Below are 23,606 nucleotides of genomic sequence, written 5' to 3'. Positions count from 1 at the left end.
TCCTTAAGGGCCAGGCACCAGCAAGAGAGATGGGAAAACAAATAAATATAAAGAGGATTCTTCTGCTTGAGAAAGCCAAAATGAAGCTGCAGAGCTCGTTGCCCTTTGAGTTCCCTTCCAACCCAAACTACTCCATGATTCTATGAAATAAATACAGGCAAGCTGGACACAACTGGAATCCTCCACAGAAGTGGAGCTTGCAACACCTGGCTGACCTGCAGAGGTCTCTCAAGGCCTTGGAAGTAACCAGAGATGATCCAGACCCAAAGAATTGTATTGCTTTAATTCACAGGGAGGGGAATAAAATTAAAAATATAAGTCCTCTTACTTTGGGCTCAGCCTAAAACACTGATTGCTGGGGAAATACCTCCACCACGACAGAGCTGGAGGCTCTCCCGGGGGGGTTCTCATCCCCTGGCTCTGCTGGACATGGGGCTGTGGGCTGGTCAGGTTGGCTCGCGAGCTGGAGATGGGGCTCTTCTTCCATCAAGGAGCAGAAAACACGACAGCCGAGCACCGGCATGGAAAGCAGAGATGAGAAACGCAGCTTTGTCACCAGGCAACAGCAGGAATGAGCGGCGAAGGCTGGAGGGTGGCCAGAAATACTCCGGCTACTTTTCCTTGAGCAATATCTCAGCAGCACAAATCCTGCGCTGATCCTTAAGGAGGGAGACACCACAAGGCTGGCAGGATGGCCACCAGGCAAGCCTGGGGGCTGCAATCCAGCTGTCGCCCTTCTCCCTGCTCTGTGCCCTGGGTTGGCACAACCAGAGGTTGGGGGCAGCGCTCCAGCCCCTTGTCTTGCTGCAAGATGGGGAGATGCTGCAGGTGCCAGCATGGGGATTGAGGAGGTCCCTGCCCCACCTCTGCTGTGGGGGGGACACGGGGTGAGTAGGCTGGAGAAGGAGAACACCAAACACAAGCATGGGCTGTACCGAGACACCCAGTGTGACCCCAGTTCCCTGCACCCTGACGTGCTTCCCGGGGTGGGTGGGCACGGGGGGAGCCGTGGTGAGTGCTGCAGCCATGCGGAGGGGGAGCCGATGTCAGGCTCTGCGAGGATGCACATCAGAGCTCTGGTAGGAGCAAAGAGGATTTGGGAAGGGCCAACGTGCTCGGAAGCACAAGGAGCAACAAAAGGCACCTGCGCTGCTTGTGGGGGCGAGGGATGTGCTTGGAGCAGACCCTCCTGGGAGCCCCTAGCCCGTCAGCAGCATCCACGGCTGTGCAGCACCCGTGCCCAGTGCCAAACCCCACTCTTGCTGGGGATGCTTTTCCAACATCCCATGGGAACTGCAACAACAGAGCCCCAGCCCGGTTGGCACCAAGGTAGAGGAGCTGTTAAGGGTCTGCTGGAAAGGTACAAGCGCAGTGACCGGCGCCAGGTTTATCCAGGTCTCAAAGGGAAATGACTCAGCCACAGTTTTCCGCTTGTCCATGGAGCTGCCATCCCATCTCCCCATGGTGAGCGCAGCATCAGGAGGGTGCAGCCACCAGTGGTGTTAGGAGCCTTTCCCAGTTAGCCAGGACATGTCTCCAGTCCTAAAAAAGAGAAAACCCCACCAGTGCTGTGAGGTGGTTCCCAGTGCCCACAAGCAAAGGTCTTCAGGGTGCCTGGGCACTGTTTGACCATCAGTCCCCATCCCAGCACCCATCCTGCTCTCCTTCCTCCATCCTCACTCACATATCACTAAAACTGCCCTCAAACTCATGTGCAGATCCTCAATTCCATGTAAAACTGAGTTCAAACAGTATTTTTTTAAATTAAATCAAACCCTTCTGGCATCCAGCTGAGAATTCACAGGAAGCCACCCCCAGCCCCACCACCCAGCGTGGTAGCACCAACCCCTGCAGCACAGAGCCATAACCAGTGTCCCCAGGCAGGAATGAGGGACACAGCCCGAGCTGTCCCCCCGGCCAGCCCTCCATGCCCAGCACCCCCAGCACCCCAAACCAAACGTACTTGCCGTGACGGACAAACAGCCTAAAAGGTGCGAAAGCAGAAGGAGACAGAGAGAGAAAAGACACTCAGGTTGAGGTGGTCTGTCTTTCTCCAGGCTTGCCGAATCCTACCATGGGGGCCAGCAGTATCCTGCTTTTCTGGGTGGTCACTTCCTTCCCAGCCACAAACTGGGCAGCCAGAAAGCATTTCCCAATGGAGATGATGGGCACAGCCATGCACAGGTCACTGGTAGCTGAGGGGACCCCATCCCAGGGTGCCTGAGGTGGCTCAGGACTGCATGTCTTTCTCTCCCTTGGCTTTTGGAAAAGCCTGCTTTTATTCCAGACGTGGAAGCACCATAAGAACAGGGACCCGCATTCCCTCCTCAGCTCTGATTCCTACTTTAAAGGCTCCTTCCCAGCATTTGCCATGTTCTGCACCCACCCTCTGCGTGCAGGGGCTCACTCTTTCCTGTGCAAGGTCTTAAAAACAAAGTGAGGGGAGGAAAATGCCCTTTGGATATGAGCTACACCCCTGTGAACTGAAAGCTGAGGCTGAGGGTTGATGTCCCAGCACCACAAGCTCTCCAAGTTTTGCTCTTGCAGGAGGAGCAGCAGAGAAGACCTGCTGTGCCCATCAGCATCGTGCCTTGGCATGCTCAGCCCTGCCCTGGCACCTTCAGTCCCTGCAATGTGTCTACTTACTCCACATCACGCTTTCGGATGGTCCTACCAGCAGCCAGGACCTCAGCCACCTTGGACACGATAGGGTCATAGTTCATGCTGGCCACAGCCACCACCTCGTCGCTCCTAGGGCCGAGCACAGCAGTTAGGGCAGCGCCAGGGCAGCCACAGCTCCATCACCCAAAAAGCAACACGCTGGAGAGAAGTGGGAGGCAAAGAGAAACACCCCCTGCTCCAGGGTCAGGACCCATCCCAGGGTGAGCACTACGGGGACCATGCTTCTGGAGTGGGACAAGGGACAGGAGAGGGCTCAGAGCTGGTCCTGCAGGCTGGCCCCACTCTGGTCTCACCAATGCTCACGTGCTGGTGTGATGAGCATCACCAGGGTGCCCAGGAGACAGAGACAGCTTTGGGCACCCTGGTATCTCTGGGGAAACACCAGCAAAGGTGGATCTGATGGTGTGGATAAACCCTGGACATCAGCAAGGAATCCTAGTGGCTGCTGCCATCCAGGCAGGGGATTCTGTGCTGCTGCCCTGTCCCAAGGTAGTGGAGAAGTAGGCAGTCAGGATTTCCTGGTAGGACACCCAGTTGTGTGGCTCCACAGCCCCTTCCTGATCCCACCTCTGAGCCACTCCACAGCCACGCTCCTCCTAAAGCACCAGGACAGCCCTGGTGCCCACACCAGGGTCCCATTAGCCCCAGTGGCGAAAGTCCTGTGTCTATGGGGTGTCCAGCAGCACATCCCAGTCCAGCTGACCACCACACATAGGATGCCAAGGCCAGTGACACAAGGCAACCTCAAAGGCTGAGTGAGAAACAAATGACGCGAAAGGGAAGAGGGTATCAAACTCCCCACATCCCTGGCTTTCCCACGTGCTGGCCAGTGCGCCCAGGCAGCCCTCCCGGGAGCCGTGCAGGAACACAGAGAAGACAAACACTTACTTGGTATAAAATGCCACAAACTTCAGTTCATCTAAATCTCCCTGAATGACAACATCATCAAATCCTTCCCCGTGGCCTGGAAGGCAGAGAAGAAGTGGATTCAGCAGCAAATTTGAGGAACGGCTGAGAGAGCTGGGGGTGTTTAGGCTGGAGAAGAGGAGGCTGAGGGGAGACCTCATTGCTCTCTCCAACTACCTGAAAGGAGGTTGTGGAGAGGAGGGAGCTGGGCTCTTCTCCCAAGTGACAGGGGACAGGACGAGAGGGAATGGCCTCAAGCTCCACCAGGGGAGGTTCAGGCTGAACATTAGGAAAAATTTTTTCACGGAAAGGGTCATTGGGCACTGACAGAATCTGCCCAGGGAGGTGGTTGAGTCACCTTCCCTGGAGGGGTTTAAGGGACAGGTGGACGAGGCACTGAGGGACATGGGTTAGTGATTGATAGGAACGGTTGGACTTGATGATCCAGTGGGTCTTTTCCAACCTGGTGATTCTATGATTCTATGAAATCCCCTGGATCTAGCCCCTAAGACAGTGTCTCAATCCAGAGCTACACGAAGAGCATCCTGCAGTCACCAGGAAACCAGCACCAGAAGATGAGGGTACCAAAGAGCATCCCTTCTTCAGAGAGACACAAGTTCAGCGTGATTTTCTCTGTCCATGCTGGTCCATCCCTTGTGACTACGGCCATCCCTCCTGCTCTGCACCCCACAGCCATAAGCAGACAGGTTTTGGAGGAGATCCCAAAACTTTCAGGAGCCAGGAAGGGAGCAGACCCCTGTCAGAAGCTGCCATGGAAGGATCTACAGCAAGTGAGGTGGCTGTGGCTCCTCTGTCCCAGGACACCTCTATCAGCAAATCTCTACAGCAGCCTTGGGGAGCTCCTTACCCGCATATCGGATGCTCTTCCCAAACATCGCGGTCCACAGGTAGGGGACTGTGCTGATCTCCATGCCGTGGGCCAGCATGTTCAGCGCAGCTATGCGGCCTGGAAGGGAGAAGCAGCAGAATAAATGAGGGATCTCCACAGCGGGGCAAGTGTTGTGGTCTGCCCTGAGGCTGCAGTGCAGCACTGACATCTCCAGTCCCAGGGCACAGGGAAACCAAGACCTGAACAAACCCCATAGGGCAACAAACACTAAGATGGAAGCACCTCACATCATCCAAGGCTGGGCTTGGATTCCTTCCTGGCTGTACAGCTCCTACCGACTCATCATCTCCATCAGCATGAGCAACATGCTCATGAGCCTGTTTCCACAGAATTTCTGCAACAGTGACAGGGCTGAGCTTGCTGAGCTCCCACTGCAGATGAGGATGGGATGGATAAGCCTGCTGAGTGCATGGAGATCACATAGAGCAGAGTCCCTGATACAGAGCAGCATTACCAGGGTTTGTGTCCAAAGGCTGACTTTGGAGGTGGCGTTCCAAAACCTCTCACCCTGAGCATGCACCCAGAGGTCAACCTCCCCACAGGGCTGTGGCTGCAGAAAGCTGGAGGGCAGCTGATCACACCAGGGTTTCCAGGCTGGTGTTCTGGGAGAATGGTCTCAGCTCTGCAGTGTGGTCCTGGGCCAGCTCATCAGACAAGGATTCAATCCTGAGCTAATATTAGGATGTGAGCTCCTAGGTGTCCTAGGGCAAGGAGACGATCAGGTTCCTCCAATGACTGTAGGTGCCAGGGAACACAGAGCGTATGGAAAAGCCTTTCCCTGGGCACCTCCACGTTCAGATCATTAGGCAACACACACTGAGAAGGCTGACAAACGCAGATGTATCAACCAGGATAAAATCCACACGCTTTGAAATATTCCATACAACCACTTAGGGTCCCTGTTGGCTCATTTGCACACTAGGGGCTTGGAAATTTCTTGGTGATCTGGAAAAGGCTATTTTTTTGTAAGCAATTTGCTGTTGCAAAGAGAAGAGATTGAAAAACACCTACCATGCATATGGGCCATCTGCCAGTGAGGGACGTTCACCTTCTTATTATTCCTCAAGGCCAGTGGGAACGTGACAGCGTCACCAGCTGCAAAGACTCCAGGGATGCTGGTTTGCATCATCTGCAGGGGGGAAGCAGAAGCGTGTATCAGAGGGGGCTCCACCCTACACAAACCAAAACAGGGCGCTGCTCCAGAGATGTCACGGTCCCCGAGAACACACGGACAACCTCTGCTTGGCTCTGGGACCCCAGGTAGGATGTGATTTAGCATTCTTCACTTTCAAAGCAGGCAGGTGCCTACAGCATCCCTCTCCAGCAGCAGTTTGGAGTCCCAGTGCAGCTCATCTCACAGTAGAGCACACCCAGCTCCTCCTGCCCCCTGGGCTCACCTTGTTGACCACAATGAAGCCTTTGGAGTCAATATTGATGCCGCTCTGTTTGAGAAACCCCGTCGCTGGGACTGCACCTGTAGGAGAAGGCAAGGGTATCTCGTAGCATTGGGGGCTGACCCTGAGGCCAGCAGTTCTCCACCATGGCCACACAACTCATCTGCCCCAAAGGAAAGGCAGCAGGTGGCTCCCAGAGCAGAGCCTGGCACCCTCCAGAATCCTCACCATCCCCATCACGCCCCACACCCCAGGGGACCCCACTGCTCTCCAAGCCACCACTGCACCGCTGTCATCTGCTCACTACCTTTTTCTTAGATGCAGTTTGGAGAGGTTTTAAAAAAGACAACTTGAGAGGATGACATTGGCTCAAATGAGGCATTTCTTCTGGAAAAATAAAAAAGCTCCTCTTTTCCAAACAAATTTCCAGAAGTGTTTTTTGGGTGGAGGCCCTAGAACAGCTTTTCCCAGCTCTGCTATGCAGATCTGTGCAGCAGTCAAGCAGGACTAGGACATCACCACCAGCACATCCAGTCCCCCAGCCCTGCGGAGCCACAGCTACCCCCTCCTCTCCAGCTTCTCCTCCCCCTGCCCGCCAGGCTCTGCCCCCAGCAACAGCCCTTACCAACACCAACCACACAGACGTCAGCACGCAGGACCTTCCCACTCTTCAGCACAACCTCCTTCAGCTGCAGGAGGCAAGGAGACATTGCAGTTATTTTAAGGGGCATAAAACAACACTGCAGCAGCAGCAAACCAAGCTGGCAGCTCACTTTGTTTTTAACATGCAAGTTCACCCCAATCATAGAACCATGGGATGGTTTTAGGTTGGAAGGGAACTCAAACCCCATCCAGTTCCACCCCCTGCCATGGGCAGGGACACCTCCCACTGGATCAGGGGCTCCAAGCCCCATCCAACCTGGCCTTGAACCCCTCCAGGGATGGGGCAACCACCACTTCCCTGGGCAACCTGGGCCAGGGCCTCACAACCCTCACAAGAAAACATGTTTCCTTAAGATCTCATCTCAATTTCCTCTCTTTCAGCTGAAAACCATTCCCCTCATCTTATCCCTGCCCTCCCTGATCAAGAGCCCCTCCCCAGCTGCCCTGGAGCCCCTTTCAGTGCTGGAAGCTGCAACACAACACACCATACCTTGCCCTCCTGCTCCCGCAGCTCCGACACCTCTGTTTGCATGTAAAACTTCACCCTGTTGCTCTCGAACATCTGGAAGGGGGGACATGGGACAGAGCAGGGGACATCAAGACCCTGAACCATCCCCTTTGTTGTTCTCCCTGTTCCCCCTACCCTGTCCACCCTCTGTGCTCACCACCAGCTGCACTGCAAAGGGGGTCAAGCACCACCTCCCACCCCAACAAGTGTCCTGAAGAAGGTGCTTTACAGCACATGGACCACGAGAGGGAAGATGCAGCCTATTCTTGCTTTCTAATGACTGCTGCCATCACAGCTGAATCAACAAACATCAAATAACCAATTAATTGGTGCAATAAGTGAAACAGGCAGAACCCCCTCTGTCACCAAAACCGCTCGCCTACAGGGGAAGCAAAGTCACCTTCATGACAGCGCGGCCAACCCTCTCCCCAAAGAACTTCTTGAAGGGGACTTCCTCCAGCTCCACCACGGACACCGAGTGGGCCCTCTCCGTGAGGTAGGCAGCCACCTCCATCCCTGGGGAAGAGAAGCAGGTTCGAGTGGCTGCAGGAACCCCTAATGCTGCCTTATCTGCTCCCGGCTAGGAAGGCTGGAGCTGCTCTACTGGGAGATCTGGAATGCCACCAGTCCTGGTGGCCACAACATTTCAGGTGAGACTTAGGATTTATGACAAATTTGGTGCTGGCAATTGCATGGGAACCTTCACCAAGACATTTTCTATCTATAGAACTTTATTTGGAAACAGATCTTTTTGATGACCTGCAGCTTGCAGTTGCCTTCTCCCCTGCTTTTCTGTAGATGGGATCAATTGAATCTTTAAACCAGATTTTTTTTAAAAAGAAGAAATACTGAACGTTTATCATAAATTCCCTGCCTCAAAATCTTTTATACTCAAAGCTTGCAGGACCCACAATAACTTTCTTAGGACCTTATCAAGCAAAAAGCAGAACTAGCAAAGAAACTGTAAGATTTTTCCTGTGTATTTTAAATTTCACCACTCTGCTAAGAAGTCCAAGAAAAACTAAACCCAAAGGCCTTCCCCTATGAATGAGACCCTGCCAAGCGAAGGCAAACCTGGCTACATTGGATTTGAAACCACTCAGTCTCCAGTACTGGACTCGCCCTGTGCTTTTCAGACCGGGATAGCAATACCTGTGTCCACGCAAGCTGAATGGCTGATCCTCTCCAGTAAAACCAGTTTCTCCTCACCACCCATCTGGAACTGGGAGTTGGACTCCCCCAAGGTTCTGGAGGGGAGTTACCTCTAACTGGGCAGGGACAGACTGGGCGAGGGACTGGGGCTGCCTGCAGGAGGACACGGAAAGCCAAGACGCAGACACCCACGGAGCGAGCGCTCACCCAGGAAGGATGCTCCCACAATAACCACGTTTTTGCTTGTGGCCAGCTTCACGACACGGTTGGCATCTTCAGGTGTCCGGATGTTGAAAACATTTTCAACCTCCTTGCCTTTGCAGCTGAGAGCTTTGGGCCTGCAAAACACACATTGAAGGCAATACAGGGGCTTTTCTTGACCCCTTGGTGGCAACGGGGACTGCAAACCCCTTTGATGGGGCTCCAGCAGAATCTCAGCTTTCCTTTCTTCGCCTTTCTCTTAGCTGAGACCTGCCATGGAAACCCCAAATGCTGGTGGACCATGGCCAGAGGATGACAGCAAGTGCCTGTGTGGCAAGAGGGGCTCGGTGGGCGCCCGGACCCCGTGCACCCACAGGGCTGAGCTCCCTCCTGGGCCAGCACAGCACAGTGCAGGATGGACACCACTTCACAAGGTCGTGCTCAGCTGCTGGGACACTGGAAAACGTGGCTTAATGGGATAAAGAAAACTCCCTGGGTCCTCCAGCAGACACTTCGGAGCCATGTATTGAAAGTTTCATAACCCTCTGCGGATGCAGGCTGCACTCTGTTCCCTGCTCCTCGCTGCCAGTGCTGTACCAGTTCAATTGTGCCCTCTCCGCACACTTACTGGAGCCTTTATATCTTTCCATATCTGGCTCCTGCATAACTGACTCGCAGCAGGAAATCGGATGGGTGATCCTAAATAATTTAGGTACCTTAAAACCATTTACTCGCTGCACCTGGAGCTTGTGCCTAAGGATTCTGAAATCATTGCCAAAGGCTTAATGTTCTTCTGAACCCAGTTCGGTGGCTGGTTGAACATCCATGTGAGGAGGCTCACAAATAGGGGTAAGAAATGATGGTCACCATGGAGTTTGCCCAGGGTATTGAGGGCAGAGCTCCAGGTGGGGTCTCACCAGAGCGGAGCAGAGGGGCAGAATCCTCTCCCTTGCCCTGCTGGTCCCACTGTTTTGGACGCAGCCCAGGACATGGTTGGTTTCTGGGCTGTGAGCGCCCGTTGCTGGCTCATGTTGAGCCTCTCATCCCTCAGTACCCCTTTTCCTCAGGGCTGTTCCCACACCCCCAGGCACAAGCTCCTCTCATTCTCAGATAAAACAGTTTCTCTTGATCTATAAAATGTTTGTTTCATAGCTTACGTGTTTCCTGTCGCTATCAGCAGTTTGTTGTATTCCATCTTAAATCCATCCTTGAACACGGCTGTCTTGTTCTTGATATCCACAGCCGCAACCTGAAATCATTCCTAAATAATGTTATGGGATGAAGCCCAGACATTCACTGAGCTCCAGCCCAGTCAACTTATCTGTTAGGTTTTAGTCCCCTGTGCTCCTGTCCGCAGCTCAGGCAACCCAGACCTTAAATATTCTTTGTTGCCTTTTTCACAAATCCTTGAAGGCCACAGAATCATGGAAATATTAAGGTTGGAAAAGACCTCTAAGCTCATTCAGTCCAACTGTCAGCCCAACCCCACCATGCCTACTAAACCACGTCCCCAAGTGCCACATTCACATGCTTTTTGAAACCCTCCAGTGAAGGAGACTCCACCACTGCCCTGGGTGGCCCAGCTGGTCACCCCAGATCCGTATGAGGATGCTCACAACTGAAGGTAAGAAGTGATGGGCACCACAGGGTTTGCAGAGGGAGGAATCGCATTAACTGCGGTTCCGAACAACCTCAGGCAGCCTGTGATCTCGGGCATCAAGCAGGAGATCTGGAGGACAGCCAGCGTTTCTGCAGTGGCACCCAGTAAGCTGAGAGCAGAGGCAGCTGCCACACTGCCTACACGCAGCATTTGGCACCAGCTCGGGGAGAAGACAGCCCGTAGGTACACCTAGGACTCTCCTTACCTGCATTTCAGTCAGGACTTCGATGTCGTAGGTGCGGAAAAACTCCTTGGAGCGCAGGGCGATCTGCTCTGGGTGGGAATCCATCGACTGCAAAAAAAAAAAAAAAAAAAAGCCATTTTCCTGTCAACCACTGTGGGTTGACGAGAGGAACAGAGAAAAGCCTGGTCCCAACACAAGTCAGAAGTGGTCTGAAGCTGATCCTCACAGCATGAGTTAAGAGTGGCTCTGCAGGGGCTGCAATCAAAGCCTGCCCAAGTCAAAGTCTCCACAAGACACTGGACTGTGTGTTGGTTTCTTCTCTGCCTGCTCGGCTCGGGGCTGGCACTGACCAACAGGATCACAGCATCAGCTCTGACTGCAGCTCCTCGTAACACACACGAGCTCATAGAAGCAAAAGAAAAGCCCCGTTCCTTGGAAAACAACCAGTTGTGGGGGAAATGGAAGCTAAAAAGGAAATAGGAACAGTCAACATGAACACAGCAAGGGCAACACTTTCAAACCCAAACTTATGTAGCACAAGTTCCCTCAAAAGCTGAAGCAGGGGCATCTGGTCCATACCTGCTCATCTTTGGCTGCAAGGTAAAGGTTTTTATTCTTCCTGATCTTCCCTGGTCACTTGGGTGAGACCTACCTCATGTTTGCCCACAGGGTTGAGCTCACATCTGAGCCCAAGTTCATCTGTCCTCCTAACGCTCTGGACTTAAGCTCCGACGTAGGCTGAGGACAATCTGAGCACCAAGTGACCTGCGTGCAGGCTGCTTCACGTTCCAGTGCATGAGGCTGAGTAACCTGGGCCAGTGGGAGGTGTCCCTGCCCATGGCAACGGGGTGGAACTGGATGGGCTTTAATATCCCTTCCAACCCAAACCATTCCATGATTCCATGAAATGGAACAAACCTTACTGAGCTTCGGTCTGTCATAGGGCAAGTGTCTGTCCATGGTGCACATCACGATCCTGTCTGAGAAGCCCTCCTGGCGCAAGGTCTCTGCGCAGACCAGCCCGGCCGCCCCTGCAGGAGAAGGATGAGCGATGGCAGCCAGGCACGTGGGGCACCTGGAGGTCTGAACCCTTTGTTCCTAAACCCACCAGGGCTGATTCCAAAATCCCCATATCCGATAGCCCCAGCCTTACATCACAACTCTTCCCAAGTCCCATCCTACCTGCCTTTCAATGCCTCCAGGGATGGGGCAGTCACCACTTCTTTGGGCAGCCTGGGCCAGGGCCTCCCCTCCCTCACAGCAAAACATTTCTCCTTAAGATCTCATCTCAATTTCCTCTCTTTCAGCTGAAAACCATTCCCCCTCATCCTATCCCTGCACTCCCTGATCAAGAACCCCTCCCCAGCTTTCCTGGAGCCCCTTTCAACGCTCTCATCAAGATGAAGCATTACTGATGTATCCAGGGAGGGTGTGGAGAGAAGGTTCAGGGCATCCACTAGGAAGGGCTCTGATGGAACGCAAAGCTTCGCAGGGGAGCTTTGGACCATTAGTGTGTAGGACAAAACAGCTCAGGAAGACCCCCTGGTCTGACCCTTTGCTCAGAGAGGGGCACAGAAGGACAGAAGGTGCAGAGCACACAGACACCCTGCTCGCTGCCCAGGATGGGGGACACACAGTCCTAGCACACACACCCCAATACCTGCACCGATGATCAGCACATTGGTACTGCTGAGGTTGTAGTTGCTCAAGGAGATGCACTTTGCCATCATCTTTGTCCTCCTCTGTGTCTGAAGAGCCTACACCACCAACAACAAGAAGAGAAGTCATCCTCTTTTCTCAGCTTTAACATGGGTAGCAGGGCAGGAACAGGGACAACTACGATATTGTCATAAACTTGCCTGCGTAGAAGGGGACCAAATGCACCCTCGTACCCACCAGGGCTCCAAACCCATTCTTATCCCGATATCTGCTGCACAGACCCCCTCTTGCCAACCATTGGAGGCCAAAATCCATTTCTGGTAGAGGAAATCGGCTCAAGCTCCTTCATCGCATCCCACCCAAAGCAGCTGGAGTAGAAGTGCTGCCACTCAGATGACCTCTTTGGATCTAACCCAGGGTCTGAGCTGAGTCTGAGCTGCTGGATTCACACATAGGTGCTCAGGTGCCCAGCAGCTGCAAGGAGGCTGGGGGGGACACAGACAGGACGGGAGCAGGACAAAGCACCTCTGCCTTGCTCCAATTCATGTCTCTGCACAAGCTTGTGGGCTGCTGACGCTTGAGACAACACCAGGCTCAGTGGACCTTTGGTTTACCCACGTTGGACATTCATCCTTCTGGTCAGGCACTGCTTCCCCTCCCAGAGAGCCCACAAAAAAGCATTTCTCACCCCTTTTTGGGTTGCCAGTGGTCCCTCACCTGCTTGCTTGCTCGGATGTACACCTTCTCCTTCTCGATCTTCACCTGGGGGTGACAGAACAGCAGCAGTGTGCAGGACAGCGAGAAGCTCCAGTATGAATCACAGAATCATGGAATGCTTATAGTTGGAAAAGCCCTCAAAGCTCTTGCTGCTGCAAGAATGACAGTCTCACCTGGAACCTGGGTAAACTGTCCAAGCCAGGGAAGTCCTCTATGTCTCCTGTGCCGATGTTAAAGCAAGCTCCATGCCAAGGACAGCGGATTCTTCCTCTGGACAAAACCCCTGCAGGGAACATCACAGAGCAGAGTTGGTGCTGCCCTGCAGCTGCCTCTCATCCCTGAGCCCAGCTCACTGATGGTGGAGCCTTGGCTTCTCCATGTGAACGTCACTGCTGAGCAAGACTGAAGGTCAGTATAGCAGCAGAAGCTGTGCTGCTCCACACAGAGCAGCTTCAGAGTTCAGACTCTGCAACCTAAACCCAGAGGTGTCACCGCTCCTACAGGACACGTGGCAGTTGTTGCAGACCTGGATGGTCAACAGCATCTTGGCTGCTTGATGTGGAGTTCTCTTAACTTGCCTGTGGGACTGATCCAGCCATTTCAGAGAGAGGTTGAGTACAGCTACCAAACAGGATGCTGGATGAGGGATCCCTTTGAAAATGTCTTTGCTGGTAGTGCCCTTCCAGGGCCTCTGAGCCCAGCTCCAAAGCTGTCTGCTCCACCTGGAGTACAGCCTCGCTCTCTGGCACAGCCAAGGGCTGAAGTCTCCAGGCTCTCACAGTCAACTCCACGAGCCCCCAGAGCGCCTGGAGCCAGCAGCGCTTCGAGCATCACTTATTCAGAGCAAGAGTGTTTCAGGACACATCCTGGTACAGCGAGGAGCCTGCTCACCTCCAGGAGCACATAGGGCACGTCAAAGCCATGAGTTCACTCCTTGCAAGTGTTTGCTCAGAGGCTGCTACCTTGGACTTTGGCTTCCCCTGCCTGGAAGAGCTGGTTCACGAGGCCAAGGTGGAGCAAACAGCTACAATTCAGCCCTGCTGGACTGGTCCTGAGTATGCGCCTTCACTTGCTGAGGACCAGCAGTGCCATGGCTCATCACCCACCGCCCCTGAGGATGCAGGGGCAGCCCCTGCCATCACTTCTATGGCAAATCCTGCATTCCCTGTGCGAGTGAGCTGTCCCAGGGATGCACCCACAGGTGGGCTCTCACCTCCTCTGGCTTCTGAAAGGATCCCATCAGCCCAAAGAGCTCCTTCCTTCCCACCAGACAGTATTTTGATTTACAGGGAGCTGGGGTTTGTGGTTTTTAAAGACTGAGTGGCCTGAAGAATCATAAGGTGGTGGGTTTTTTTTTCCCTTTAAGACATTTTTTTAACTCCTAAGTGGCTGAGAACTAATAAACAGAACAATATAAAAAGCCTCACAAAAGCAGGCTTTGTGTGAGACCAGAGACCTGCAGCTGCTTCATCCCAGAGGCGCAACTCCAGCTGGAGAAAGAAGCAGACACTGAATTTAATGATGCCCATGCTGTTTGGTTCTTCAAAGTCACCCAGAGAAGCCCTAGCCCTGTGACCAGCAGTGCCAGGCTGGGCTCTTCAGGCTTGGGCATCCTCAGCTTTTTGCCCATGTAAGAAGATGCTAAGATGATCCTGAGTGAGCAGCACGGCTCTGCCCCACACCAGGCAGCACAGCCAGATGGACACCAGGCTACCTTTTGCCAACCTTTTATTGCCCTTGCTTGGTCTCCTGGGGTGTGATGCAGACTGACCTTTGACCAGTGGAGCCCCGTAGTGGGGACACTTGTGTCCCACGGCGTGGAACTCGCCGCTCTCCTTGATGAGCAGAGCCTTCCCGCAGCCCAGGTCCACTTCCCGCATCCTGGGGAGGAGAAGCATGGAAAACACATGGCAGAGCAGCTGCCTGGCAGCAGACGTGGCCCCCTCGCCCTGCACCCCAGCTCCCCCTTTCCTTCAATTTGCTCATCAGGGGCTCCAGGTGCCTTATAGATCATTCCCGCACCGAGCCAGCTTGGGAAGTGGCTCTGCTTTCCCAGCCTGGGGTACATCCAAGCTGGGCCATTGAGTGGAGCTTCTTCATCCATCACCATGCCAGGAGGGGGCCCACAGCACCTTCTCTGCTCAGGAAGCAGCTGGCACACATCTTTACCCACACAGATATCAGTTTGGTTTCTTTTTTCCAAGATTTTGCTGAAAACACTGGAATAGGAACACGTTCCATGGCACTTTGACTTCCCCAGGAAAAAAAAAACAACAACAGTTTTCAAAAATGGAAAATTTTCATGGAAAACTGGAATTTCTGGGCAGGTTCCTTTTCCCATGCTAAGGGGAAACTCTGCAAAAAGTTGATTTTTCTTGCAAAGAAGGGCTCCACCCAAGGCCAGGGGTTCAGGATAAAGCTTTTCAGCATGTAGCGGGAGCGAGAAACCAAACTGTTTTTACTACTCCATGACCTCCCTCCTGGCCCCAGCAGCTCAGCAGGTCCCTGCCAGCCTCGTATTCACTCAAAGCAAACACAACATTTCTGAGGCTCAGAGGTGACTCTGACCCTTTGCATGCTCAGTCTCAGAGTCTGCTTCCCTGTGCCGCAGAGAGCCGCGCTCTGGTCCTGGCTGCATCCCAGGCTCAACACCATCGCTCACCTACTCCTGCTAAAACCTCCAGGAAAGCTGACACCTCCATGTGACCCCCGTGATGTTTGTGAAAAGCAAAGCTGGAGGTGTTCAAGGCCAGGTTGGATGGGGCTGTGAGCACCTTGATCCAGTGGGAGGTGTTCCTGCCCATGGCAGAGGGTTGGTCTGGATGGGCTTTAAGGTCCTTTCCAAGAAAACCATTCCATGATTCTATGATTCTGTTCAGAGCAGACATTTACCCTCAGCCCTCTCACTATGTCTCCATCAGGTCTTCATCCCAGCAAGTCCTGTCTTCACCACCTTTTCTCACCACTTGGATGCTCCCATTCCAACCAACGGCCCTGATACACCCTGTGCAATTCAGGTTCATCCCTGTGTCAGGCACTGAACCCCTTCCCGAGGCAGTTGTCCACAGCTGTTCTCCTACAGCAGAGCATTTCAGCCAACCACAAAGGAAAGAGAAGAGATGAAGAGTGAGCCGTTGTTTTTCTGGGACCTGGGTGCAGAGCGCAGACTGCTCTTATGTGGAAACCTCCACTCTTCCAGTCAGAAAGCCCGTCCTCACACAACTTGGTGTCTATCTACAAATCATAAAATTGTGGAACGGTTTGAGTTGGAAGGGACCTTAAAGCCCACCCAGTTCTACCCCCTGGAACACCTCCCACTGGATCAGGGTGCTCACAGCCCCATCCAACCTGGCCTTGAACACCTCCAGGATGGGGCAGTCACCACTTATCTGGGCAACCTGCACCAGGGCCTCATCAAGTAATGGCAAATGTTCAACCTCCTTGCCACCTTGAGTGAAAACAGCAGCACAGCCCATCATGCCTGCCCTCAGGAACTCTTTTGTCCCAGTAAACTGACAGCCCCACTCCAGAGCAATGCAGCTCTGCTCCTTCCCTGTGTAGGACACATGGCACTTGGAGGTCCTTCTGTCAGCACCAGGGGAACGGAGCAGTACAAGTCCTGCTGCATTCCTCAGCTGTGCAGCACTTCAGATAACACCTGGGCTTAAATGACAGCTGTAACTCTGTGGGAAGATAAGATAAGACAGATAAGAAGGAGTTTACAGCATACCCAAGAACCCCTGTGATCCGAGAGTCACAAACAAGCCCTGGTGTCTTCAAGGCAGCACGCAGCCACTTGCAAGGCTCCAGAACCCACGCTCACTCCAGAGCGAGGGAGAAGATGATTTACGCTGCACTGTTCCCCACTGAGCTATTTACTCAGCTGGGAATTTGTCCTCTTGCCCCATTGCATTCCCTACTTGAGAAGCACCAGCTAAAACCGGGCTCTGGCCTGTGAAAGACCTTTACTCCAGAGCTGAAGGAGCACTTGGGGTTGTTTTCTGTCTGCAGTTCATTGACCTCCCCCAACAGCCTGCTGGGAGGCTGGGGCAGAATTTATCCTCCAGTATCTTTTATTGGTTCTGCTGAGACCATCTTGGTACCAGAAAGACAGAAAGGTTGGGCAGAAAGAGCAGCCTGTGCTTGCAAACTCCACTAACACCATGCAGAGAAGCCCAAACTCTTGTGCCAGTGCCTGGCACTGCTGCTCTGCCCAAACAATCCCTGCAGGAACAAGTTGCCTAGAGAAGCTGTGGCTGCCCCATCCCTGGAGGTGTTCAAAGCCAGGTTGGATGGGGATTGGAGCAACCTGATCCAGTAGGAGGTGTCCCTGCCCATGGCGGGGGGTTGGAATTGGATGGCCTTTGAGGTCCCTTCCAAACCAAATTATTCCATGATTCTATGAAGTTAAATTATCATCTCCAGGAACTCCAAAGAACAAGACAGGAGGTTTAGTCTGTGTTATAAGGTCTCTCAAGCTTTACCTGCAAAAATGGTAGGCACTTACTGTCCGTTCTCCAGGTCCTTCACATGGCACACGGACGCTTCCACCACATCCTTTGGGTTGTGATAGGGATTGCTAGCAATGGGATGCTCTTCAAGGTGATAATGCCGGGCAGTTCCGTTGACTTTGTAGATCAGGGGACTGGCTTTCCCATTGGGCGACATCTCCTCCTTGCTTCTCTCCTTCTCAGGTATCACCACTTCAATTTTCACTTCAACTGCAGGAACAGAAATATTCATTAAACTGAAGCCAGGGGCTTTGCTGCCGTTCTGCCTCTCCATCCTCCCCTGGACTTCGAAAGGCACTGACAGACATTAGAACAAACATTTATTGTTGATTTGCTTGGGAAGATAAAACATTTAACATCAAATTCAGCTTGATCATCCAAGCCCATTATTCCACTGTTCCTTCTCCACCTTTGTATGCATAAGGTACATATTCTTGCAATCAGACATTAGTCATCAGTGCAAAACAACCCCACAGTCACAATTCCTCTCCTGTTTAGTGGAAAACAGCTCCAGGCAGCTAAATGTGAGGCGTGCCAAGGCCTCCAGGGCTCAGACAGACTTCAAAACCCCTTTAATTGTCTGCAGATAACATTAACTGAAAGGGAAAGGCAACACCGCATGGTGTATAAAGCTGCTTCATTAGATGGAAACCAATTAATAAGGAACTAGAAATATCCAAAAATTATTTCTGCATGAGGTTTTCAGCATAAAGTGAGTCTTCAGCACCAAACGGGAAAAGCAAGGCTCTCCTCACCCATCTGAGTGAAGCCATGGAGATGTTCACCTGAGCTCCTCGGAGGGCAGCACCGACCTACTGCCAATGCCCAGGAGGAGCAGACCAGAGGCAGAAGCATCAGAAGAAGGTGTTGATGAGCTCTCACATCATAAAATGAAAAACATCACTTAACCTCCTAGGGACTTCAAAAAACCCAAAGCCATTAATATTTATAATAACCCCAGGGGAGCTCTACTGCGAACTGGGGTGCGGAGTGCCAGAAACTGAAGAAAAGTCTCAATCAAATGGGAGGTTGCTGAGCTTTCCTTGTCCATAAATGTCACGAAGAGGAAAAGCTGTACATAAGATAAAGAACAAAGCTCATGACGTAACCAGGAGGTGGTGAAGCCTCCATCCCTGGAGGGGTTATAAAAACGTGTAGCTATGTATCCTTCCCCTTGCTGATGCCTCAGAGATTTGCTTTCCAAATTACATTTGTGTCTGGTGAGCACCCGAGGTGCTCACTGATCCCTGGGCTCATGAATCTGTGGAGATGAGGATGGCATTTAGCTCCAAGCTCTGTGCTTCTTTCTTGGTCAGAAAAGCATATGCAGGAAGCAGCAGGTCCCTGGCACGAGTGTGTAACAGCATTCCCAGCATCCTGATTCGGCTCTCACGGACACTGCTGGATGGAAGTCCAGAGGAAAAGAAAAAGGGGGATAAGGTCATCCCTCCTCCTACTTCCCCACGTGGCTCCATGGAGAGGAACTCCCACTCATTGCTCCCTAACACTTTACACCCCTTCCTCCTCCTCATCCCCACTGGCCCTGCGTGGGGTGTCCCTCTGGCTACAGACCTGCATTCCCAAGGGATGATCCCTCCAGGAATCTGGGGCTCAGTGGCACCTGAGCTGATCCAGCAAAACCACTTCAAGTGCCAGCAGGGAAAATGACATTTAAATGAAATATTTATAAACCCCAGGTTAACTCTGCAGTCCGATTGGCACGGGGTGGTGGGTCCAGCACGCTCCGTTCCTTTGACAGTCATTTTCTTGACCTGCTAGGAGAGGTTCCTGACCTAAAGCAAACTGTTTGGGATGTTTTAGACAACTGCTCTCTGAGCACATATACGTATGCATCTAGAGATAGAGACAGAGATGTATAAATATGCCTACTTGCCCGTGCCACCAGCATCACATGTACATCTATGTGTATGTATGGCTTACTACCTGTCCATGTACATATAGGAATGGTTGGACTCGATGATCTGATGGGTCTTTTCCAACCTGGTGATTCTATGATATATAAATGTATTTTTATCTATATACATACATATATCATAGAATCATGGAATGCGTTGGGTTGGAAGGTACCTTAAAGCCTATCCAGTTCCATCCCTGTGCCACAGGCAGGGACACCTCTTTTTCTAACAACAAAACCATCACATCAAGCACACCCAGCTCTAGGACACCTCTATTTCTAACAACAAAACCATCACATCAAGCACACCCCAGCTCTACCTTCTCCCTCCAGGTGCCCCGTTCAGCAAAATCCACGCTCCCAGAAACCAGGAGGTAGGAGATGCCAGCCAAGCCCTTGGAGTCAAGCTCAGAAGGACACATCATCCCATCCAGCAGCATGCAGCATCCCCACAAAGAGGACACGCTCCCAGCTCCGAGACAAACGCATCCTCCCTGTGGGGGCAAAGCTCACCTGCAGACAGGTTGTGCTGTGCCAGAGCTGCTGCCCCAGCACCCAGCCTAGCAGAGTGTGCAAAGAGAAACAACCTCAACTATGTAGGGTTTGCAAGCTACTCCCCCCGAGCCTTGTGTAGAAACGGTGCTGCTGCAGCTCACACCGAGCACGTTGGTTCCCTCCACCCCTCATCCTGCCCTGGCTGCCTCTCCCGGAGCGGGTGCTGGGATCCCATAGGGCTGCCAGCTGGCAGCTCATCACGTATGCACCACACACCCAGGGAGAAAGCAGAGAGGAAAAATTATGCAGAAATTGAGAACTGGGGCCTTCAGAAGAGGATCTGGCATCACGGGACTGCAGCACTAGAGATAACAGAAGATGACTTCGCTGCCTGAACATAAGCTCTTAATTAAACACTTCAATATCCCAATGGGGCAGGCGCTGCTGCAGCAGGCAGCGTGTGCGCCGGCCTCCGGTACAGCCTGCCCAGCTCTTCACTGCTGCTCCACTCCTCAAAGCTCCTGCACCAGAGATCTGATCATCAAAAGGTCATCTTGGCAAACAGTAACACGTGTGCAATGTCCAGGTTATCCTGAGAAAAGCTGAGGTCACCGATTATAAAATAACAGAATTACGGAATGGTTTGGGTTGGAAAAGACATTAAAACCCAGCCAGTTCTACCTCCCTGCCACAGCCAGGGACACCTCCCACTGGATCAGGGGCTCCAAGCCCCATCCAACCTGGCCTTGAACACCTCCAGGGATGGGGCAGCCACCCCTTCTCCAGGCAACCTGGGCCAGAGCCTCCCCTCAGCTTTCCTGGAGCCCCTTTCAGTGCTGGAAGCTGCTCAAAGGTCCTCTCACAGCCTTCTCTTCTCCAGGCTGAACAACCCCAACTCTCTCAGCCTGTCCTCCTACAGAAGCTGCTCCAGCCCTCAGATCATCTCTATGGACTCCTCTGGACTCGCTCCAACAGCTCCATGTCCTTCCTGTGCTGAGGATTCCAGAACTGGACCCAGGGCTCCAGGTGAGGTCTCACCAGAGTGGAACAGAGGGGAAGAATCCCCTCCCTGGCTCTGCTGGTCTCACTGCTCTGGGTGCAGCCCAGGACATCGTTGGCTTTCTGGGCTGCATATGGGAAGGGCTGGATATGGGCTGGATATAGGAAGACAGAGGAGATGATGACCTTGTACACATCTTTCAAAAACATCTAAGTGATTCTGTTGACTTCAGGCTGCATCTGAAGTGTTCCCTTCATGTTGAAACGGCACCGATGGGAGAAAATAGCTCTGTTCTGTCCCTGCGTGATGTGCTTCTCATTCGTACAGGGGATTTGTAGAAAGAGGACAGTCCCCTTCAGTTAGATCTGATGCTGCACAGTTCCCGCAAGAAACAGGAATGCCAAATATCATAAAAAGACCATGAAACCTCTTTGCCAGACCAATTGGCAGGTGCAAATGCGTTTACCTGACTGCATTTGCAGGTTCTATAAGCAGCGAGCCAAAACCCCACAGCCAGGGGTGTGCGAAGCAGGGGCTGGCGGAAGGCTTGGCAAAGCCTTTGAAGGCTGCTAATCAAAAGCAGCGCCGCAGGGAGAGTGTGACGTTACAGGATGGCATTTTCAGTCTTTTTGGCCCCGCTATGCAAACAGAGCTCTACGTGAAAATCCGCAGGTCAGGAAATGTGCCTGCAGAGCGCTTTTTATCCCTGCACCGGGCCAAGATGAAACACAATTTTGCTGATGGCATAGAACAAAAAGTGGAGCTGCCAGCAGAGTTTGTTATAAGTTTGGTCAACAAAGGCATTTATTCCTGGATGCGTTTTCACTCCTGAAACCTTTCAAGGAAGGATATAAGCAGTGTGAGCACCCCATCCTGTTACCCTGGCACTGCAGTGACCTGGGAAATAATCACAGCCTGGGGAAAGGGCAGAAAACACCTTTATGCCCTCCTAGAAGCTGCTCTAAGGTCTCCCTGTAGCCTTCTGTTCTCCAGGTTGAACAACTCCAACTCTCTCAGTCTGTCCTCACATAGGAGGTGCCCTTGGATCCAGCCCTTGGATCATCTCCGTGGCCTCCTCCGGACTCGCTCCAACAGCTCCATGTCCTTCCTGTGCCTTCCAAAGACAGAGGACCTCACACAGTGGATGCTCAGAGGGTCAGAGACCCCTTCTGACCAAGTCCTTCATCCTGAAACCCCCACTGTCTGAGGCAATGAGGACAAATTGCCAAGAAAAGGTCCCCAAAAGACATTTCTCCACCCGAAAAGGCTCTGTGTGGATGCTCACTGATCCAACGCACCAGCACAGCTATCCGATTCCCCTTGCCCTTGGGCACGAGTAGATAACAAGGCCAGGGTCATCCTTCAGCTGTCTCTTAGGTGGCCAAAGCAAGCAGCAGGATGGGAGCTCTCCTCAAAAAGCTTCACCAACACCAGCTGCACCAGAAACCCTGGGGACCAGCGCTGCAGCAACACGGGTGCTGCTGGATATGATGAGTCTGGGCGACCACACAGCACCAGATTATGCTCACGCTGCCAGCACGGGCTCAGGACAAGGCTGAACATTCACACTTCCACACCAGACCTTCCTCCCCAGCCAGTTTGCCTACACAGCCCCCACTGCAGCCCCATCCTCCCCTGTGAACGTCAACCTTCATCAAGAGTCCATCCAGCCCAGCTGCAGCAGAGCGTGCAGGGCCAGGAGAGCATCCTTGGATGCCCAGGTGCCTCCAGCTGCTTGGCTGGAGAAAATAAAATCCAAAATAAAATCCAAAGAATGGAGCATCCCCAGGGTCTGGCCTGAGTGGTGGGACTGGGCCAGCACAAAGAAATCAAGCAGTAGGTGGTCCTGCTCCCTCCTGCATCATTCCCTTCCAGCAGGGACAAAATTAAGTCTTGCAGCGGCAAGAAAGGTGCTGGAGCCACCCAGGTCTGTATGGGGACAGCGGTCACACCAACCCCTCCTGGGCCACAAGCTCTGCCCCCAGCGCTGTGGGAAGGCAGGAGCAGGGAGGGTAATGGGGTTACGAGGAGTCGGGATGAGGAGAGCTGGCAGCGGGTTGCAGGGTGTGGGCTGAGCTCTCCTCCCACCTGCCCACCGCCCCCCTAGCCCTGCAGCCCCCGCACAGTGCCCTGCTCGGGAGCCAGGAATTTGGGGGGATTAACGGGCCAGTAATCCTCGCTGCGGGAGCCGGGAATTAACATTCCCCTGGCCAGCGCCCGCCACCGCTGACCTACTTCTCCCCCCGGGGTTGGCAGGATGGGGGCACGGCAGCAGAGGGCACTTACCTGGTTTGGGTTTGGAGAAGCATCCTCCCATGGCTCCAGCCAGGACAGGCAGTGGGGACAGCGGGCAAGTCAACGAGGGCGTAGGCACATCCTGGCATGACAAACCACTGTTCCAGGCTCCAGGTGTCGTTCACAACCTATGTGGGGTAGAAAAGCTCCATGAGATGCAGCGTGGAGCAAAGAGTGAGGAACCCTGAGCCCCGTGCATCCCTGGGGACCCGAGCGGCGAGGGGACAATGTGCTGCTGGGGTCACCGTGCCAGCCGTCACCGGGAAATTCAGCTTTGAAGTTTGTAAATGCAATCGTCCTCGTGAAGTTTCAAATGACAAAACCCCTCGTATCACTTATGTTCTGACTTTAATAACTTTGCAAAGCCCTGCTGTTGGGAATTAAATCTCTAAGCACATAGGTCACAGCCCAAATACAATGATTAAACCATAAATAAATTTCAGGCACGTTTTTTTCTTTTATTATTAGATGATGGAAAAAAAGAAATCTATTTTATTGCCCAACCACATGAGTTTCCCTTTCCAGTAATGCTCATCTCTCCAGAAATCCCATTTGCTTTGGAGTAATTATTAATTTGAGGAGGGGTTTCAATATCAGCTTGTTTTGCACTAAAGCTCAATTTTTATTCTGTTAAGAGAAGATGTTTTTAACGTTGAAGCAGGACAGGCAAGGGGTCCACTCTGAGTCGGGTTCATCCCATTAACTTATACGGGCAGGGCTCTCAGGTTTGGTACAGAACAAAGAATTAGGAGAA

At 52.7% G+C, this 23,606-nt stretch overlaps 1 protein-coding gene across 2 annotated transcripts; it reads right to left on the bottom strand.

Moving 5' to 3' along the window:
• Nucleotides 1-865: 865 nt before the first annotated feature.
• On the bottom strand, nt 866-22,980 carry AIFM3 (AIF family member 3). Of its 2 annotated transcripts, XM_069870986.1 has the most exons (20): nt 22,844-22,980; nt 17,144-17,357; nt 14,408-14,517; nt 12,810-12,919; nt 12,637-12,681; nt 11,921-12,017; nt 11,179-11,291; nt 10,282-10,368; nt 9,574-9,665; nt 8,423-8,553; nt 7,464-7,579; nt 7,046-7,117; nt 6,518-6,581; nt 5,896-5,972; nt 5,510-5,627; nt 4,457-4,555; nt 3,571-3,646; nt 2,647-2,751; nt 1,964-1,984; nt 866-1,542 (listed from the first exon to the last, which is right to left on the bottom strand). In XM_069870986.1, the coding sequence occupies exons 1-20, from the start codon at nt 22,872-22,874 to the stop codon at nt 1,503-1,505; spliced, it is 1,818 nt and encodes a 605-aa protein (XP_069727087.1). In that variant the 5' UTR covers nt 22,875-22,980; the 3' UTR covers nt 866-1,502. The 2 variants fall into 2 exon arrangements, with proteins under 2 accessions (XP_069727087.1, XP_069727089.1); XM_069870988.1 differs by lacking the exon at nt 1,964-1,984.
• Between the last annotated feature and the right edge of the window lie 626 nt (nt 22,981-23,606).

This window comes from Phaenicophaeus curvirostris, chromosome 17 (genome assembly GCF_032191515.1).
Source record: "Phaenicophaeus curvirostris isolate KB17595 chromosome 17, BPBGC_Pcur_1.0, whole genome shotgun sequence".
Lineage (NCBI taxonomy): Eukaryota > Metazoa > Chordata > Aves > Cuculiformes > Cuculidae > Phaenicophaeus > Phaenicophaeus curvirostris.
Note: the sequence above shows the minus strand (reverse complement) of the source record. Positions and strands in the feature narration are given on the sequence as shown.

Excerpts from the sequence above, each read along its gene's own strand:
- AIFM3 (XM_069870986.1), bottom strand. The coding sequence starts at position 22,874 with ATGGGAGGATGCTTCTCCAAACCCAAACCAG. Across the intron at positions 12,920-14,407 it reads CGGGGCTCCACTGGTCAAAG|GGGTTTTGTCCAGAGGAAGA; the intron begins GTCAGTCTGCAT and ends TGTTCCCTGCAG. Across the intron at positions 4,556-5,509 it reads GCAGATGGCCCATATGCATG|GCCGCATAGCTGCGCTGAAC; the intron begins GTAGGTGTTTTT and ends TCTCCCTTCCAG.